Raw genomic sequence first — 20,086 nt, 5'->3', positions numbered from 1 at the left:
TAAGGAACAAGAATTCACCCAGGAATAGGTCCACTGAAGGTCCAGTGAGGTAACACACATGCTAGCAATGTCTTGAGAGGAGTAAAGGGACAGGAAGACTTCTTTAGTCTATTGAAGTGACTGCTGAAAAGACATCCAGTTATTTATTTTTCTGAAAGCATTCCAGCAGAACAAGTGCTAAAGAGCAGATAAGTATTTGGCTAAAGAAAAATGTATAGATAGATAATGAATAGATTTAGCTGAGAATTTGAAGGGAGAATCTGGAGGACTCCTTCAATGGAGTAGCAAGAGAAAAGTCCTGCTTGGGACCTAAAAGCTTTGGTTGCCTTGGGACAAAAGGGATTCATGGAATTCTGTGGCTCGTAAGATGCAGAATGGGTACTCATTCCTAAATGCACAGGGAGTGGTGCTTGGTAGCATATGTTCTTAAAATTTCTTATGTTGAAGGAGCTCCTTTTGAGGAGTTTCAACAGATTACAGGAAGTAGACAGTTTTGCTTTCCTAGGTACCTCTCTTTGCTCCTTATCATGTCTTCCTTTCTTCATATCATTCTGCCAGTTTCTGTGAGAGATGAAAGACACTTCCGGAATTACTCTAGGTCCTGTAGAAAGAAAGAGCAGAGTGGAGTTTTTACACTGAGGTGTAATTATACTGTGATTCTATTTTAATTGTCAGTAAATCACATACCTTCTCCTTAGGTCAAGTCTCTTTTGCCAGTAATGGTAAGTGTTAGGAAATCTTTCTGTCCTGACCCATCACCTTTTCCATCTTATTTTCTGTGCCTGTCCTGTTGAGGAGAGGGAGTAAGAGAGCAGCTGAGTAGGCATCTGGAAGATGGCCACGGTGAACCTGCTTCTTCTCAGCTTTGTGTTTTTAGATAAATCCATGGTCTCAACAGCTATAATTTGCAGCTTTTTGTCCAAGATAATAAGTGTTTTCTTAATGCTATTTGAAGATTTAAAAATTGGCTATATTAGTCCACTACCTATTTTTCACCTTGTGGTGTATTTTTGCGCACTTTTTTCCCTGCTGATTAAGCTCTTTGTAGCTTTTTAACTGAGGATCGAAAAGATTTTTTGCTGTGCTAGCATTTCTTGATCATAATTAGTCTATACAAAGAAGCAAATGATATAGACTTGGAGTTCTAAGAAATAATCTTAAAGAAAAAAGGGGGGGGGGGGAGCAAGCAGAATGCTTGATTTCAGAACCATTATCCTGCCATTAAAAAAACAACAAATTTCAGTAAGTTTTTTTATTTCGTTTTGACTCCTTTTAGAAGAAGCTGTTTTGCTTGCTTTGGCTTAATCAAAAGATTGATAAAAGATGGTGCAAAGCCTTTCAATTAGATTGCTTTGGTTAAAACTCAGTCCCAGGTGGAAATGACTAATGCTGTTCCTATCTTGTGGTTGCTTAGTGATAATTGTGCAATAAATTAAGCTTCAGTCCAGCTCTTGTAGCTGCCTGGTGTGTTGCCATAGTTGGTAAAGTGTGCTTGTTAACAAATTTCAGCAACAGCCAGGGGCACAGTAAACTTAGAAGCAGCATGGGTCACCTGAGGTGTGGTTGGAAGTCTCTGGCCAGAGCAGGATGAGGGAGCCAGCAGTTTTTCCTGCAGTTTTGTTCTCTGGAAAAAGTACTTTGTTGGTCAAGGTTGCCTGTTTATCTAAATGCACTGGCTGTGCTATGGGGTGGAATTGTTTGAGACACTTGGGAAATGCTTCAAATTATTCAGTTCAACTTAGTAATAAACAGAATGAAGTAATAAGGATAAATACTCCCAGAAAGGTTTCTGTAGCTTTTACTCTTTTTTTATTGTAATAATTTCTGTTAATCAAAATAGTTGTAAACACTATAGTACATTTTAGCTTTGATTAATTTTACAATTATATTACAGCCATAGAAATTTATTTGCTGTTACATGCTCAGTGTTGTGTTGATTTGGTATTTTTCTTTATGATTTCCTAGTATTCATGTGATGGGAAATATAATTGCAGCACATGTCACTGATACGGTTTTATTTGGGTTCTATGTCATCCAGTAAGACAGTCTTATTTATTTATTAGATGCATAAATTAGGTAGCAGAAACAGCTAATGCTGAGGTGTCTTTTTTGTGTATTTTTTTTGCATCATTAGTTTTCATACAATCTTTGCTTTTCTTTCTGATCTTGAAGGTTGTATATGAGTGGGCATATCAGGCTATTTTTCAAGTAATTATGGGGTTGTTAGCCTGTCCTGAAAATTTCCTAAGCAGAGGTCTAATTTTGAGTTCCTAGTTTTGAACGGTAATCCAAATTCAAAAGTTTTTGGAGATGTTTCTTTTATTATTTCCACAATAATATCCTCTGGCATGCATTGGGTAACATGCCCATTTGCTAAATAGAGATTTCTCATTGCATGCCTTACTTTAAGTCCATTGATGCTCAGGTTTGATGCAGCTCTCAAGTGACCTTCCTTAAGACATCACACAGTCTGGCTCTACAGCTTAAACCCCATAAATTAGTCTTTAAACTACTTCAGAGAGCCTGTTAAGTGCCATTCATTATGGTGGTTGCTTCTATGGTCTGCAGGTACAATTACTCCTCATCTGATCTAACACTGCTGCTGCTGTTCTAAGCAGCAGCAGCACCTAATGCTGGCCCTGTAGCTGTGCACAGCCCTGTATTGCAGCTGCCAAGGTGATGTGAGTGATGCATTCCTCATAGCACTTCTTTATGTTTTATTGGTTAATTAAAATGATAATGGAGAAGTATCCAGCTGAACTTCCTTAAAATTTGCAACTCCATATCCATCTCTGTCTCTCTCTGTCTCTCTCTCTCCACCTCCCCCTCCCAACCCATGTGTCATGTATGTTCCAATTTTAAATGTGCTCTATGGTCCAAACTGCTATTAGGACAAGCATCTTAGAGTTTTGCTCTTCTATTTTTATTCAGTATCATTTGTTGGTAACCGTAGGTGTCACTTTGGGAAGAAATTGCACTCATTTAGTGAGCTGGATATAGTAGGACATCACTGTACTGTACTGCAGTGTTATGGAATGCTTAAAATTGTTTACCTTTAATTAACTAATAGTTTTCTACAAATAAAGAAGCTGCGCTCTTGAAGTGCATACTAACTTATCATCTGAGTATTACAAATGAATGTATTTCCCTCTGCCCATTCATCTTTGGTGCAAAGATGGTATAATGGCATGGTCAAAGCAAGTGTCTGTCTTGGTGGTTTGGTGTTTCTTGCTGATGGTAGGTGATACCAGCAGAAGAGCTGTACTATTTGGTGCCATGCACTGTCTTTGTGATTCCCCTCCTGGGAAGCAAGAGCTTGGCACTAAGGGGTCCCTTGCAGAGGCTGCTTTGAGGAGGCCGGACTGGGGAGCCTGGGCTGTGCACAGCAGCATATCACTGCTCAAAAAAACCCTGTAGGAAACACTTTCCTGTGCCAAAGTGCTGCCTCAAAGGCTTCAGTGAGGGAGTGTTGTGATGGCATATGAATTTGAAGGGCCTTCTTACTGTCATTTGGGAGTAAACAGCAAAACTTACCACTTAGTTACCACAGCAATGTCAGTGTACAAGGTGGAGCCAGATGTTGGTGGTGTTTCCTTTTATGGCTTTTAAAGTTAAGTATTTTTTTTCCTGTTTAGAGCTTACTGAATATCTATATGCTTTTGTGAATTCAAGGAAGCTGAAGATGTCTAAGTTCTTTTTTCACCTTAAATATTTTGAGAGTGAAGATGTTTCTTAGCATCTAATTAGTATAAATTATGAAATTGTGAGGTCTGTATGAATATGATTATTGATTTATTTTCCTACATCTTAAATCCACGTGACTCTTAGAATTAAGAGCTGACTGCGTAGATCCACATGAATTTGCCATGCTTTCCTACTAGGTTGAGCATTATTAATGAGATCTACCTTGCTGTGATAGCACCACACTGATTAAATTAATTAGAAAAAATGAGAGCTACTTTTAGCAAGTCAGTCCTGCAACCTGTGCTTATTGTTAATTCCTCTAAATGTAGAAATTAATTTATAGTTTGATCTCCTTACATTAAAAATGGACATACTATATGTTTATCTGGGATCATTCTTTCATATTTTAAATGTGAAATAAATCTATTTTTTTTAAACAGTATTATTGGTAACCAGAAAATTTTAGTTTTGTGGAAGAACATTGTTGAGGAGACTACCATAGCAAATATAAATAAAAATAGAAGAAAACTTGCAGTACTGAAGTACTTACAATTTTGCAGTGTTTGGTATGGATCAGGAAAGGCTAGTTAACAGAAACAGCAAAGTAGTACAATATATCAACAGAAGTTTTAGATAATGAAAAGCTAAAAATTCATGTATAAGCTTCTGCTAAATTTTGCAGAGCAAGTGAAAACACAGTAATGGCTGGGGCTGGGTGTGGTTGGATCTGGTGTAAGTTATAGTTTATTTTCTTTAAACAGGTTTTAAGCTTTGATTTTAGTTTTTTTTTCCTCCTTGTAAAAAGGAGAGGAAGAGGTCTTTTAAGTTGTAGAGTTTGATTGTATACAAATATACCTCTTAAGATACTGGTGTGTAAAACAGTTCATTAACAGTCCATATGAAATATTGCATATTGGATGTTAGTAGCAATGGATCTAGTCTAGGCAATACGTAAATGGCATTGCTGATATCTTAAGTTACACTGGCTTTTGTTGCTTTATCTAGTAAAATATTCTGAATTGTTTTCTTGGTTTTCTTTTGTGTAGCGCTATTTTCTAGTTGGAAGTAATCCTGCAGAAACCAAATACCGTGTTTTGAAAATAGATCGCACTGAACCGAAAGATTTGGTTATAATTGATGATAAGGTAAGTGCCTCTGTATTTAGTTGCTGGGCTTTTTTCCCACTTGTTTCAAATAATACTGGTTACTTGCTGGTAGCACTGAAATGGGAAACAAACAATGTAGAGCAGGCCTTTGATTTATTGTCTATTTCACAGATAAAGCAAATTCTGCTATTCTTTGGCATGAAATAACATTTAGCTACCAAAACAGTAACCTCTGTGACTTTTTCTTTTAAAGCATGTTTATACACAACAAGAGGTGAGGGAACTTCTCGGTCGTTTAGACCTGGGAAACAGAACAAAGATGGGGCAGAAGGGCTCTTCTGGATTATCTCGAGCTGTCTCTGCTTTTGGTATAGTTGGTGAGTCTTTTGATTGGTTTTAAAAAATCTTTTGTTTTCCTGGGAGGTGAGGCTTATTGTGTCATGTTGTGTATCTTTTTCTTCCCCAATTTTATTTATTTGTAAAACTAATGAGGATTTAGAAATTGTGCTCAAAGTTAAGTAAGTTTATGTGTATTTTTTAAAAATAAGTCATCAGTACAGGAGTGAAAGTTGTGCTGTAACCTTTGTCACTTTGTCTTTCCTTTGTCACTAAGGGACAGATCTAGGAAATAGCCAAACTCTAGAAACTTGGCTGAAGATCGTACAAAACTCAGCTGATCTTAGAATATAAATCATGTGGAACCTGGCTCCTGAATTCCAGAGCTCACAGAATGCTTTTTAAAAAGAAAATGAAAGTCAACATTCTTTATCACACACTATTCAGAAAGATAACTTTTCAGTTTGGTTAACTTTTTGCAATGACATATTTAAAGATTTCTTTTTCATGTTTGAACAAGTATAACTGACTGGTATGTCAGCTGAATTTTAAAATGCTGCTCAGCTGTTCATAATCCTCAAGTGTTCTTCAAGGATTTAATAACTTCTAACTTCATCTGAAAGTCACTACTTTCCTGCCTATTATCTGATACTGAGGTCAGTATATTGATGGCTGCTGTCTCTAAAGTAAATGTTAATATGTGCTGTGACAGCTCTCAAGAATACTTTGTGGTTTATTTGAGTCAATATACACCTGGCCATCTAAAGGCAAAACTGCAGAGAAAGTAGAGAATGCAATTACTTTAAAGGATGCTCTTGAATTTAGCACAACAATCAAAATGTAATAATATTCTATTCTAATCCAAAGTGGCAAATTAAGCAGACTTTCTTCTTCATTCTTTTTGTCTGTGAAGCATTTTGGAACATCCAGCTTTCCAGAAATTCCTCAGATGGTGTTTATGTTTCTTACTGATTTAAGAGTATTCATAATGGTAAACCTAAAGGAGCTTCTAACAGCCTTGCAGCATTGGGGTTTTTTTTTGCACAAGCCATTAGTGCTCACTGTCTAAATATGTGATAAATATTTGGTTGGAAAGTGGTTGCAATCAGTTAAAATTTTGCATCCCAATTGTATGACTGTTTATATGACTGTTCATAACAAGAGAGTTGCTATTCTGTAGCTGCACAAATGTATTGGTTAACAGATAGGGTATATGTATTTCTGGAGGACTCTTTAGCAGTAACTGACTCTCTATCAGATGATATACTTCCAAATTACATGATTCAGACCATATTCATATAAACATGTAATCTGAAGGAATGCAACTGGTTGTTTATTTCTGCCTCCTGGCTCAGGTGAGAGGAACAGGGCTATTTTTCCTAAAATTGTAAAGAACAGCTTTGTTCTGTCCTCTAGTTATTTCATTAACCAGATGCAGTACATTCAGTGCGCTCAGAATGGAGGTGCTGATAGGCTGAGTTCTGGTTTACTGCGTGGTGTTTAAAAGTGGAAATTGCTTTTAAAGGGAGGGAACCAGGCCAAGGAGAAAGGCTCAGTTCTTTATCAGACTTTGGTATAATGTTTGCTGAAATTCAAAGGACAGAGGCTTTTCACATAAGTGATTTTAGTACCTGGAGGATACAGGAAGAACTGTGACTACTATTTAACAACTGAAATTCAATAGTCCGCTTCAAATGGAAGGTTTGTTTCTTATTGTCAGCAGGGCCTCCTGTCTTTGTGCAGGTGACAGCATTTTTCCAAGGGGGGCTAATAAGGTGGAAGAAAAGATTGCAGTTTATTCGATCACGTTGCAGCCTCCAGCAGTGATAGGGAGGAAAATGTGTGTTCTCCTTATCCTTCTTCTTTACTTTGTACTGCAAAGCTTAAAGAACTGAGTATAAATACAAGTAAAACTATGAATTGTGAGGGTCCATTTGCATCATGGCATCATCATCACCTCCCTCCCCAAATTAATTTATTTGTTGATAGTGCAATAGTGGGCAAGTTTCAAGGTCTCAGCAACCTACCAGAGCAGCTACCTCCAGTAGCTAATTAATGTAATTTATTACCTATTAAAACATATTACTGCTGTACTATACTATATTAGTAGCACTTTTAACTTCAGGGGTGGTTACGTATTTCTATTTTCCATTTGAATTTCTACATTTGTGTTGTATTTAAAGTTTTGTTGCACTTTTCCCCAGTCATATATAGTAGAAATATCCAAAGGAAGCACTCCATGAAGAAGCATGGCTAAGCCCTACAGGGAATGAGGATGAAGGCTTCAGAAGCTATCTTTTGATAGGCAATAAAACCAGACACTGCCTGTTCTATCTTCTTAGCCTTCTGTGTTTCAGCAGGGTCAAGTGTTGATATCTGAGAGAGGAAATAGGAAAAAAAGGAGTACCCTTGATGCTCTGAATGCCTGATTTGGGAGAGATTCTGCTGTAGTCAAGAATTCATTCCCTGCTGTTAAGGAGAGAGAGAAGACAAAGGTGTTGTTTTACCCACAACTCCTTTTGCTGTTCTGTGTCCCTCCCCAGCAGAGAGTACATGAACCTGAAAAGAAAATTGGAGTCTGGGATTCTTCCTTACCTTGGAAATTTAACCTTTAGGATCTGAAGTAGTATGCTTCACTCTGAACAATGAGAGTCATATTAAAAGCAAATGCAAGTATGTTAAGTAGACAGAAACATAGTCCAAATTTTCAGTGTCCTAACTCTGCTACCTAGTATTAAAAATACCCACAGTGGGAGGGAAAATAAGTAAAAAAAATATCTTTTATTGACTAATGGGAGTGAATTTTAAGACTCTGTGTATATATATATATATATAAATGCACATAACATTCAGAACAAATAAAAATTCTTTGAAGTCTTGAGACAATCCTGATACTGTTTTGCTAATTATGTTTTATCAAATAAACACAAATATGCAACTAAAAGCATTGTAATTCTGTTTTAACAGGTTTTGTCAGGTTTTTAGAAGGCTATTACATTGTGTTAATAACAAAAAGAAGAAAAATGGCAGATATTGGAGGTCATGCAATATATAAAATAGAAGATACAAATATGATCTACATTCCAAATGACTCTGTAAGAGTCAGTCATCCTGATGAGGCCAGGTAAATAATGCTGGTAATTAGTGTATACTTCTTAAATATTTTCTAAACAATGTTGAACTGCAACTGGAAACTTCAGTCATGGTTTTTTTTTTAATTAGTATGTCATTCAAGCCATTTTATCTTGTTGGTTGGGAAGTAGACTACAAGTTCTGTGGCATCTGGAGCCTGGAGAGTAAATACAACTGTCCTACTCTTTTAGAGTCTATTGTCCACATCTCCATGTCACAGCTAAGTTTAGCAAATCTGCACCAAGAAGTGTCAAATATAAGCGTTGTTCCTGCAAGGGCAAAGTAATGCTAATATTAGTTTGTACGATTTGGTGCACTGTTCTTTACTTAGTAGCTCTTGCATGATGTTAATCTCACCTGAAGAGGTCTTTTGTGCCCTTCAAAGAGTGCTGACTAGATTATTAAATTATTCTGTACTGTCAGAATCTTGTAAATGTTGCAGTTGTAAAGGGTGGTGAAAATATTCACTGATAAGTTTAACTGCTTCTTTCTTTTCAGGGACTTTTTTATGAAGAGACAAGTTTGAGTCTTTATGTTTTTATCAGGGTAGGGTAACTTTGCTTCTATGAAATAGGAGGTAACTGGTATCAATAAATGGCTTTTCAGTCTGTATTAAGTGTGAATAGTCAAAAAGTGATAATATATGATAAGTTGATGTCAGGTAAAGAACTAAGCCAGTAGTAAATATTAAAATCTTTAAGGTGGGATTAATCATAGTCTCTCCTCTTAGTGTGCAGGAGACCATGTTATATAACCTACACATTTATGGTGTCAGACACTGTATTATTCATAGACAATATGATGGTTTCTTCTGGGAATTTGCAAGGCTACGACAGATTTTACTAGATATTTCTTTTCTTGTTAATTTATTTGAGAGTAAAGGAAAAAAATATATTTCTTTTGTAGTATTTTTGAGAGGTTTCTTTTTTAAGATCTGAAAATGTTGATGTACATAAGTGGGAAATAGAACCACATCTTTACCACTGTGAAAAGAAACAGTATGTTTATTAGTAGACAGTGGTTTTGTTTGTTTTGTTTTTTTTTAAAGGATTTTATTTATTTAATCCATATGCTGACATTCTAGTTTAATTACCTGTCAAAACAATTATAGTAAGATAGGAAGGGAACATAGGGCAACAATCAATATTTATGTGTAATTTCTTTTCTGTAATCCTCTGAATGACATCCTATAGTCTGTCTTGTTAAAATAATGATTTTTCCTACAACTTGTATTACTTTGCTAGGTATCTGAGAATCTTTCAAAATGTGGACCTTTCTAGCAACTTCTATTTTAGGTAGGTATTTGTTACTATTCCATTAAAAAAATGTACACTTACACTTGCTAGAAGATTATAGGTTTTGGTTTTGATACCCAAGACTTTTAGGTTGATAGTCTGGAGAAATAAGACACATAATCATGCTGCTTGTCTATTTTCATCTGTGTATTTTGAACCTGCTTTCTCCTTTAATCAATTGGCTAAGAATTTGGTCTCCATTAGGTTAAAAAATATAGAACTATTAATGGCATGGAAAAAAGTAGACACTGAAAGTACTGTTTCCACTGACTGTTCAGCCTTGCCAGATTATGCAGAAGTTCTCTCTTTGGAAAAGTAAAATGTTTAAGGGGGCTGCTTGTCTTGTTATGTAATATTTATTGATCTCATTTTCCATAAGTAAAGCTTTGCCTTGACTCAGGAGCAAAGGTAGAGATATAGGTCCTAATTTGAGATACACTCTATGTGGGGTATGTCTTTCATAGGCCTTTCTAGGAATTGCAGTTCTCTTGTTTATTGTTTCATGGATGCCATACCAAAGGCAAGTTTTCTGTGCTTCAGGTACTATTAAGTGAGATTTTTGGGACAGCACAAAAATGGGAGAAATGTGATGGTAAACCTGGCAGTAGTAGAAGACTTGAAAACTTAAAAAAAAAAAAAATCCCTCTTGCAATTACCAAAAGGTGTGTCAGTCTAGAAGATGAAAATGAAATTTCTTGGAAAATGAAGGCAATCACATCTTGATCAGTGATGATAAAGCCTACCCAAGTTTTATGTGTATTTCATGCTTTGGCATGTGAAATATTTTTTGCAGTGCAAAACATGAGTTTTTCTTCCATGCATTGTCTCCAGCCCTAAATCTGTACAACTACCTCCGCCACTACCTCCTTTGCTTGGAGATGACAAATTTGTGCTGTTTCTGTGGTTTTACATAGACAGGAAAGGAGAAGATTCTTATGTTACTCTAACAAACACGTTTATCATAAAATGAATCATAGAATGGTTTGGGCTGGAAGGGACCTTACAGATCATCCAGTTCCAGCCCTACTGCACTCACAGTACAGAATTTCCTCCTAAATCTCTCCAGTTTTAGTTTAAAACCATTCCTCCTTGTCTAATCATCATCTGCCCATGTAAAAAGTTGCTTTCCCTCCATTTTTTATAAGCCCTCTCAAAGTACTGGAAGGCCATAGGGAGGTCTTCCCAAAGACTTATTTTCTCCAAGCTGAAACTGTAGAATGAAAATAAACTATGTATTTAAAATTTCTTGTACAGAAAAAAATGAGTAAGAGAATGACTTATACAAAAATGTGGTTTTGGCACAAATCCTGTGTGGCATAAATGAAAACTTTCCTACTGGCAGATAATTTACTGTTTATGTTTTATTTTTCATTAAAAGAATTTTTTCATAATATATTTTTGTGCTCTGTGTTTAAAGTGCATATTTTGCCTGATTTTCAGTTTTGAAAGGAGAAACATAGGATGATACTAGTATTTTTTCTTATTGTTTAGAATATTTTTAATCTATCAGCTTCATTTAAATCGTTCTTGGCTGAAAGCATAACACATTTTTCTGCATGATTTTTATATAAATCCTGAAGAAAATTAGAGCTCAATTATAAGAAAACATTTGGTCTAAGGGGAGAGCGGGGGAAACAGCCTGAATATGTCTCTTACTAGAATACTGCTTAAAAGTTCTGTTATATGCAAACAGAGCATGTTACAGATTTTTTTTTTTCCCTTAACAGATGGGTCAGGACATTACTATGGAAATATGTGGATGCATGGGTTACACTTTGTTATCATTAGAGATAAATCTAAATGTCTAATGTTTAAATAATTCTTTAGATCTTTAATGGATATGTAGAACTTAGATGAGGACCAGTAATCACTGATGCTGTCTTAGACTAAAATGGAAATATATGAGTATTTGTGATTTTAAGTGTAGTGTACCTTTGGTTTCTCCTTTGGAAGAAGCCTAGTAAATTAAAAAATTTAGCCATTAGTATAGAGTGTTAGTAAGAGAGACATGAGGTGGAAAATTTGTAACTATTATGGAACTAATTAAAAAAACCCTTTTCTTTATTCAGCAGTCAGTGCCTAAATATGCATCTGCAATCATAAATTTGGGGATGGATACCATTCTTGTGGACCAGTTTTTTGGCTGTTTTGGGTTCAGGTAGCAGTTAGAAAGTAGCAGCACTTAAATCTCAGAAAAATGAGGTTATCAATGTATATAGATATTTCTGATGGAATAGCTTTTTTAAAACTTCTGGAATGCTTCTTGGGACATGGTGAATTAAGTTTCTTGATATGCTTTGTTTAAAAGATATGTGTCATTTTCAATTAAAAGAAGATTATAAACACTTTTTCGGTCTTTGTAAACAGTTTCTGTTTGTAAATCTTCTTTTGGAAATAATTTGTATCATTTGCCATTGTATAACCAGAGTCTGTTTCTTGTTCAGAAGTCTTTTCTATAAAATGGTACCATGTTCAACATAATTATAGATGGAAAGTAACAGCTTTCAGAAAATTCCTATGCATCTGCAATTATTAATAAATGTTACCTGTCTATCAGTTACAGCTATGATCTATCTCACTCCCTTCAGTATAATCTTACTGTCCTGAGAATGCCACTTGAGATATTAAAAACTGAAACAGCCCAGACCCGACAAGAAAGTTTTGATATATTTGAAGATGAAGGACTTTCAACACAGGGGGGAAATGGTAAGAAAACACATCTAATTTAACTGATGATGTTGGTCAGCAGTGTCCTAACACTTGTGAGTTAATAAAAGATTTTGTGAAGTGCCAAATACATTTCAATGTGAACAATGCAATTTCTAAAGGTGTGTAGTCATTGTTTTAAGTTACATTGCAATTGAAGAAGATGACTGAGCATGCTGACATTTTTCAGCAATTGATTACTCAACTGACTTCTGAGTCTCCCAACAGGAATGAGTTACAAAGAGAGTGGGAAGCAATAACTGATTAAGTACCAATTTTTTTGTTTTATATTGGAGAATACTGACAACAGAGGAACTGTATGAAGTTAGTATCATCTTACTGTAGCAACCCCTGTCAAGAAATGTAAGAAAAATTACTCATTTCGGTTGGAAACTTCAGGCTTCAGTTTGGATCTAGTGTGTTCATAAGAACATAAAGATGAGCAGTCAGAGAGAAAAACTATTTTGTCTTCCTTTTTCTTTGTACACACACACACAAAGTTTCTCCTAAAATTCTTAATATTGGATTTTATTCTGTTGAATGAAACCCCCATGCCCTCAAGAAAAAGATAGTAGCAACATGGTCATATATATCAAGATACGAGCAACTGGTTATCAAATACTACAATATCAGAAAGGACCATAAGGAATGTAGAGAACAATAATTCCTCTTCTGCAAAGACTCTAATCTGGAGGGTCCTTCAGGAATCCTTACAAAGGCACTGTCTCTTCTATGTCATTGTAAAAACAATCAGAAATAAAGATGAAGATGCCCTCACCTTGATCCCATCAGCACTGTGTGCTACTCACCTGTCTAACCATAGAATATGTGTAACAAATAGCCACCTGTCATTTAAGAATTAATTCTCACTGAAGTAATGCTGCTAGTAGTAAGAAAGAGGAAAAATGCTGGCTAAGTGCTTATGACCAGCTTCTGCTGACAGTCTAAACTCCTTCGTGAAAATATTTTGGTTACATCAGTTTTCTCTGGGCTTACAGTGAGTTGGGTCTAGGTAACAATAGGTTGTTCAACAGTTGCATTTTCACCTGCAGTCTGTAAGAAGAACTCCTCTTTCCTCCAGTGGAACATTTGACTGATGTAGTTGTCTGCTATAATTGGCATTCATACTGTTACAATAAAATTTGTCCTGTCAGAAACTTCATTTGAAAAAAGTGTGAAAAAATATAGGCAATATAATTCTTGTCCTCTTTCTTCTAAGTTTCAGATTCATTCAATTCCCTCTACTACCATTTGGTGACAGTTTTCATCTTGGTCCTGATATTTGAAACAGAACAAGACTCTGATTCCAGATATATCAGAAACAAAATTTTAACTTGTAGGTCTACAATAGCTACTTTTCTTGGTGTTAGTGCAAATTAGGAAAATTCTGTTGAATTGTGTGAAAAAGGATGTTCATGATATTCCAGAACCTTATAGGTAATTAGAGGTGACCCAGAATTGAGAAACTTATAAATTTCTCCTGTAAGAACATTTTTGCCTTAACTGGAATTCACAACTTTATTTCCCTTGTTATGAAATCCCTTGATGGTACTCTGTAGCCATCTATTTTCAATACTGAAGGATATCAGTAACTTCTGCATGAAGGCACTCAATCACAACAGTGACTGGCAACTTTAGAAAAACTGCAAATCCTCATAAACGCTGGACTTCAGCATGTGCCTGGAATTATCTGTGTTCGGTAAACCTCAAGGATGCAAATAAACACTACACTGAGTTGCAGCCAAGGGAAAATCAAAACAAAGATCCAATGTCTTGGATTTTAAAGCAGCTGAGCTTGTTTCTTAATTGGTAATGCATTTTCTGTAACAACATCCTAGGTGTATTCGGGATTTGCAGTAAGCCTTACGAAAAGTACGTGTGGAATGCCAAGCTTCTGGAAGCAGTAAGAAGTGCTGTTCATCGTGACTGGCTGCTGTATATTATTAATGGATTCTGTGGGCAATCAAGTATCCTTCTGCTGTCATAAGGAATTTTGGTTTATCAATTTTGAAAAGACCCAGTTTGAAAATGGAATTATTTTTTTGTCATATAAATACCATTCAATTTTATACTTACTGTTTAGCTTGTATTTTCATTAATTTCTAAATAAGAATTATACTTATTGTAAGAGGACCCTAATACAGCTAGACTGCATTTTCAATGAGGTTCTGTTTATAAGTGTGAGGTTTAGTAGTAAAGAACGTGAGAGGATTTTTGGGCTCAGCTGTATTTTTTCGCAGATGTTTGAGGAAAGGCAGAAAAGCTAAGCAGAACTGAATTTCTGACTGATCTGGTTTCAGCTGTGTTTAAACCATGACGTTGCCATAGAAATGCTTTCCTACTAATCTTCTCTAAAACATTTTTTAGTTACTGAGATTTGCAGAAATTCTTGTATTTACTGTCTTTCTGTTGAAGATGATGATGGAACTTCAGTCTTGCTGTATGAAGAGCACTAGGACATGTGAAAGTCTCTTTTCTTGACTATATACTATATTAAATGGCTCAAAGGGTCTAGGTACATTGTACCGGGAAGAGCAAAAGTCCAAATGGATACCACAGTCCAAAGAAATGTCGTATTACATGTTAAGAATTTAGTGTATTACAAAGACACTCAATTTTATTCACCAACACTATCATGTTAGCTTAAATTTTCTGGGAAAGTGAATACAATTATGAAGTTAACATTAGTAGTGTCTGCAAAATTTAATTTTGCTTTTCTGTGATTGTGAGACTGTTGGTCATTGGCTTAGTCCCCAGACAAAAAGTTAGATCTGTTTTTATATGCCACTATTTCATTTGTGGTCTTACTTAATCGAAGCTGTATCTGACCACCAACATTATGCCTGAAGTTGCCTAGTTTGTGAGGATATAACTTCTTAGCTCTTTCTCGTGCCTCCCTAACACTGAGGAAGCAGTGGTAGTCACACTAGGCTCTGATTCTGTTTGGTTTTAGTAAAATGGAAAAAGGCTCTAAAAAAAGCCACCACTACATCCATAGTGTGTTTGCCTCTGGCTTTCAGTTATTGTTGTGTAAGTGGTTGCAAATTTGTATATTTTTCTAAACAAATAATTAGAGGGTGACTAATATACTTCACCTGAAAATTAAGCTCCCACGTTTTAATCCCAGTATTCACAAAAACATCATTTGCAGTGCTAAGTGTATCTTGTATCTATTTCACCTCTATTGTAATTTCATAAAATAGAAATGCTGCTCTCTTCTATAGGTTCTGAAAAGTGGGTGATGTATTGCAATGTAGATTAACTTTTCAAAGTTCTTAAAACAGATTGTTGGAAAGGGCAATGTTCTCTTCCAGCTGCAAAATAAATCTGGAAGTGATACTCACCACTGTTAGGGTGAGATTTCAGTAAATCAGATCTATCAGTTTCATAGACTTTTGTTTGAACTTATTTTTTTGGGCTTAAAGTAAGTGAACAGAAAATTGCATGTGACATGTAAACCTTAACTTCTCTTTCAAGAACTGTTAATATATGGTCGCCCTATATATGTCACTCTGATAGCCAGAAGATCAAGCAAATTTGCTGGAACACGTTTTCTGAAACGAGGATCAAATGATGAGGTAAATGAAATATGATTTTAGGGGCTGTTTCCTCCTGCACCTCCCCAGCATGAAAGCTTGAACTTGACTGGCTGAGGAGCTGAAATGGTTTTAGAGGGTTGATAAGGGTTTGGCTATAAATTATGCTTTTAGATGATGTTATTGCAGGTATCATTACATTTTTTGTTGGCATAATAAAGTTGTTCCTAAAATTATAAGTTTAATTGTTCTAAATTGGCACTCATTTTGTTTTTGGTTTTTTTTTTTTTTTTTACATTTAGGGATAATGTTATTTCCCAAACTGAGGTTAAAAAATTTTAAAATGGTAATATTCATTGGGGAAAAATGGGACTTTAACCTTGAATGTTGTTCTCACTACTGTGGTTCAGTGCCTCACAGTTTAATTGTGCTGTGTTTGTTATGATCAATTCTCTGTACTGCATGCAGATTTGAATGTCATGTCTACATCATATGTGTATTTCTGTTTGGTTTAGGGAGATGTTGCTAATGAAGTGGAAACTGAACAAATACTTTATGATGCTTCAGTTATGTCATTTTCTGCGGGGAGTTACTCTTCCTATGTTCAGGTTCGAGGGTCTGTCCCTCTGTACTGGTCTCAAGATATTTCAACTATGATGCCTAAGCCACCCATAACACGTGTGTACAAATTATTTTTTGTGATAGATTATGATTAGTGCTGTGTCTTAAAGGAATATCTGAAAGAATAAGTGAAACTGAATTTGCAAAAATGAACAAATTGTCTGTTCACTTGTGCTTTGTGAAGCCATAATTCAAAGTAAAAAATTACGGAAGAAATCTCCATCTTAGACTTCACATTCAGAAATTAAATAGGAAATGTTTCTGTTTGAAGACGTGAGCTTTCTTTGTATTACTTTGTGTGTGAAGTTAGCTACATTTATCTTAGTGTTGTGGATGAAATATTAAACCCATTGAAAATGGTGGAAAATGTCTGAGCTGAGATTAATGGGGCCAGCATAATTGTTCTTTATAAGCATTTAATGAAAATTTAAGAAGCAAAAGGAATATTTTTTTAACAGCTTTTGCATGAAAAGAGGGGAAAGTATTTAACTGTGTCATTACTACCAGAGAATTAATGCATCTTTTGTGAAGAGTACTATTAAGGGAAAATTCTACAGCTTCAATATATGTTTGTTTCAGTGGACCAAGCAGATCCTTATGCACATGTTGCTGCTCTTCACTTTGACCAAATGCTTCAGAGATTTGGCTCTCCCATTATTATATTGAATCTTGTGAAGGTACAATATTTTGAATATGTTCTGTGTGTTTGATTTTTTATATTACGCTTCTTTCTTTTGAAGTCCAAATAAATTTATTACTAAATTTAATTTAGCACTAATAGCTACTGAAATAGTATGGTTCCATTGAAAGCAAGGTTGGAACTAGATGACCTTAAGGTCTGTTTGAACCCAAACCATTCTGTGGTTCTATGAAAACAAATGTTATATTCAGGCATTGACAACACAATTCTAATTTTCAAAAATTATTGCAAGACTGGGAGATGGGAGCTGTTGTTTGCCATCTCCTGCCAGTAATGGAGAAGGATTTCCCTTTGTCCTCCTATATTCCACAACTGAATAGGATGCTTCCCTTTCTGCCTGTGTTTTTGCTTCTCTTTTGTGGTTCTCAATTTCATCTACATTGCCACTTTTATTTCTGTGTTTTCTTCTTTATGCTTACCATTTTTCATACCATTTTTCAGTATACCATTTTTCAGCCAATGATTATGCACAGTTGAAACAGGTGATTTTTACTATTAGTACAAAATGATCGTTAAAAACCTAGAATGTTCAGATTTTTCTATCTTTTCTGCTTTTATTTTAATTGTACTATTTATGAAGTGCTGCCTGCTGTTGTTGCCGCTTCCACTTTTGATTTCCGTTATACATGCATATGTGTATGTGTGCGTGTATATGGGTTATATATGTTTGTTAATGAAAATTTTGATGTTAAATTCCTTTTCTTTTTGCTAAAGGAACGTGAAAAAAGAAAGCATGAAAGGATTCTCAGTGAAGAGCTTGTTGCTGCTGTGACATATCTCAACCAGTTCTTACCCCCAGAGCATGAAATTATATATATACCCTGGGATATGGCCAAATACACTAAAAGGTAGAAAAAGTATTTTCTGTACTAGTGCTTGTAGCTACAATGCACATATGGAAGCAAATGTTACTGAACAAAACAGCAATTTGCAAACAAAACAAGGGAATGTGACTCAGGAGGATCCTTTTCTGCCTCATTCATATTTTTGAATCACAGAAAGTTTGGTAGAGAAAAATCAGTGTGATGTAAAAATCAAGGAGTTTTAGGGTTTTTATGTCTTCCCGTTCTATTTTAAGTAATATTTTTTTATCAAAAAGAAGCAAAATTGCTCAGATACAATTAGTCTCTCTCCCCTGTAAAATCTAAGAAAACCATAGACATAATTATTGTTGAATGAATAAAGCTGTGATATGGTCCTATTTTTAAATAATTTTTGTTACTGAAAAGCTTTTTATATATAGAGATTTTTTTTAGTATTAATGTATCTTGACTGTCTCTTTTTTTTCCTTCTCCTCAGCAAACTTTGCAATGTCCTTGACAGACTGAATGTGATTGCAGAAAGTGCAGTGAAGAAGACTGGATTTTTTGTAAATCGACCTGATTCCTACTGCAGTATCTTGCGTCCAGATGAAAAGTACCTATAAATTATTTGATGCATAATGAATAGCACCTATTCTTTAGAAAGTTGTTTGGAATTTCTACGTTTATTAAATTGTTTGTTATTTTAAGATTTATTAATTTGGAAATTACTAAGTGACTTATTTTGAGGCATACTAATAAAATAATTGTCATCTAAATGTTACTGAGTCTATTGTTAACCAGTGGATTTTATGGTTTTATAAATACAAAATGTAAAACTTTTTTTTGTAAAATAGAAACTGTATTTGCTTAGACTGCTGCAGATGAACTCTTAAGTCCCTGAAAATCCAGAAGTAACTATTTGTCACTGAGTAGATCGATACATGATGTGATCTGTTATTTTATGAAACAATTTGAAAGTCACTCTGTTTTGTTTCTTTTTCAGGTGGAAAGAACTGGGAGGTTGTGTTGTTTCCACTGGTCGCTTGCAGGTACTAAAATATACTTCTTTAGCTCATAGTGATGTAGGTCAGCACTCCCAAAGAACAGTGAATCATTTCACTTAAATGCCTGATTGGTGACTCACAGAGTGCTCTTAAATTAATATTTATAGTACATATTATTATGGCTGCCCTTCCTATAAATCTGATTGAGAATTAGGGCCTAAAGTTCTTGCATAGTACCGCAAAACCTTATGGTGTTTGAATTGTATCTTTGCTGGACTTAGTCTGAGAAATGCTTGTATTTTAAACTGGTTTCCATTACTGTTTAGTCTGTAATATTACCAGTGCAGTGAAAGTTAAACCAGCACTATTTTAGCAAACTGCATCATAAAATGTTCTACAAAAGAAGTGAGGAATAAGCACATACTTAACCCTGGTAACATATTCATGCACGTGAACATGGGTTACTGACATTTTCACTGATGCTGAATATTCTGTACATTGTTACAGTTTCCAGCACTAAAAGAAAATAAAACTAGAAACGTGTCTTCCTTTAAGGTCAGAAAAGTACTGATGAAACTGAAAACCATACACTATTATTTATACCTGAATGTATGCTTATGTACTCTGAACGCGGGTCATATTCTTAAGAAGCTGTAGGTGCTTTGACTTGCCATTCATAATTTTGTATTTCTTGCAAGTTAGAGAGCATGTGACCATTCCTGTACTAGCTGATCACTGGGGTATGTTTGTTGAGGGCGGACAAACAGCGGAGCAGATACAATTTTATCTATTAAAAAAAATTAAACCTAGTTATTTTTTAATGTTAATCTTACAGGTTTATCTGTAGTAGGAAAGTGATTATTTTATCTTTAGTAATTTGAGAGTCACCAGTGACATATGTGTAAGCATTCAGATCACAGTTCATCGCTGACTAGACATCTTGTGAGTCACATCCAAATTGTGACTTCTTCAGGGCTGTTTGTGAGTTAAAGGAACATCCAGTTGCTGTGATGATAACAAGAACATTTTGAAAATAGGCATGACAGCCATCTGATGTAGCTTGCTAGAGATTAATTGCTTTTGAACTTTTATTAGAAATTTTTGTAAAGACATGATTTGAGATTTGATAAGACTTAGTAGTAAAAAAGTAATAATAATGAGCA

The 20,086-nt window shown here is 35.1% G+C and overlaps 1 protein-coding gene across 2 annotated transcripts in view; it reads left to right on the top strand.

Moving 5' to 3' along the window:
• Positions 1-20,086, top strand: part of FIG4 (FIG4 phosphoinositide 5-phosphatase) — a 52,064-nt gene that overhangs the window by 6,162 nt on the left and 25,816 nt on the right. For both annotated transcript variants that reach the window (XM_031504394.2, XM_077782276.1), the window contains exons 2-13: positions 4,731-4,829; positions 5,044-5,167; positions 8,094-8,250; positions 9,503-9,553; positions 12,111-12,259; positions 14,098-14,226; positions 15,737-15,837; positions 16,311-16,473; positions 16,996-17,093; positions 17,831-17,964; positions 18,416-18,532; positions 18,923-18,968. In XM_031504394.2, the coding sequence (XP_031360254.1) occupies positions 4,731-4,829; positions 5,044-5,167; positions 8,094-8,250; positions 9,503-9,553; positions 12,111-12,259; positions 14,098-14,226; positions 15,737-15,837; positions 16,311-16,473; positions 16,996-17,093; positions 17,831-17,964; positions 18,416-18,532; positions 18,923-18,968 (1,368 nt within the window). The remainder of the gene's footprint in view (positions 1-4,730; positions 4,830-5,043; positions 5,168-8,093; positions 8,251-9,502; positions 9,554-12,110; positions 12,260-14,097; positions 14,227-15,736; positions 15,838-16,310; positions 16,474-16,995; positions 17,094-17,830; positions 17,965-18,415; positions 18,533-18,922; positions 18,969-20,086) is intronic.

The sequence above is a fragment of the Lonchura striata genome, chromosome 3 (genome assembly GCF_046129695.1).
Source record: "Lonchura striata isolate bLonStr1 chromosome 3, bLonStr1.mat, whole genome shotgun sequence".
NCBI classification, from domain to species: Eukaryota; Metazoa; Chordata; class Aves; order Passeriformes; family Estrildidae; genus Lonchura; species Lonchura striata.
Note: the sequence above shows the minus strand (reverse complement) of the source record. Positions and strands in the feature narration are given on the sequence as shown.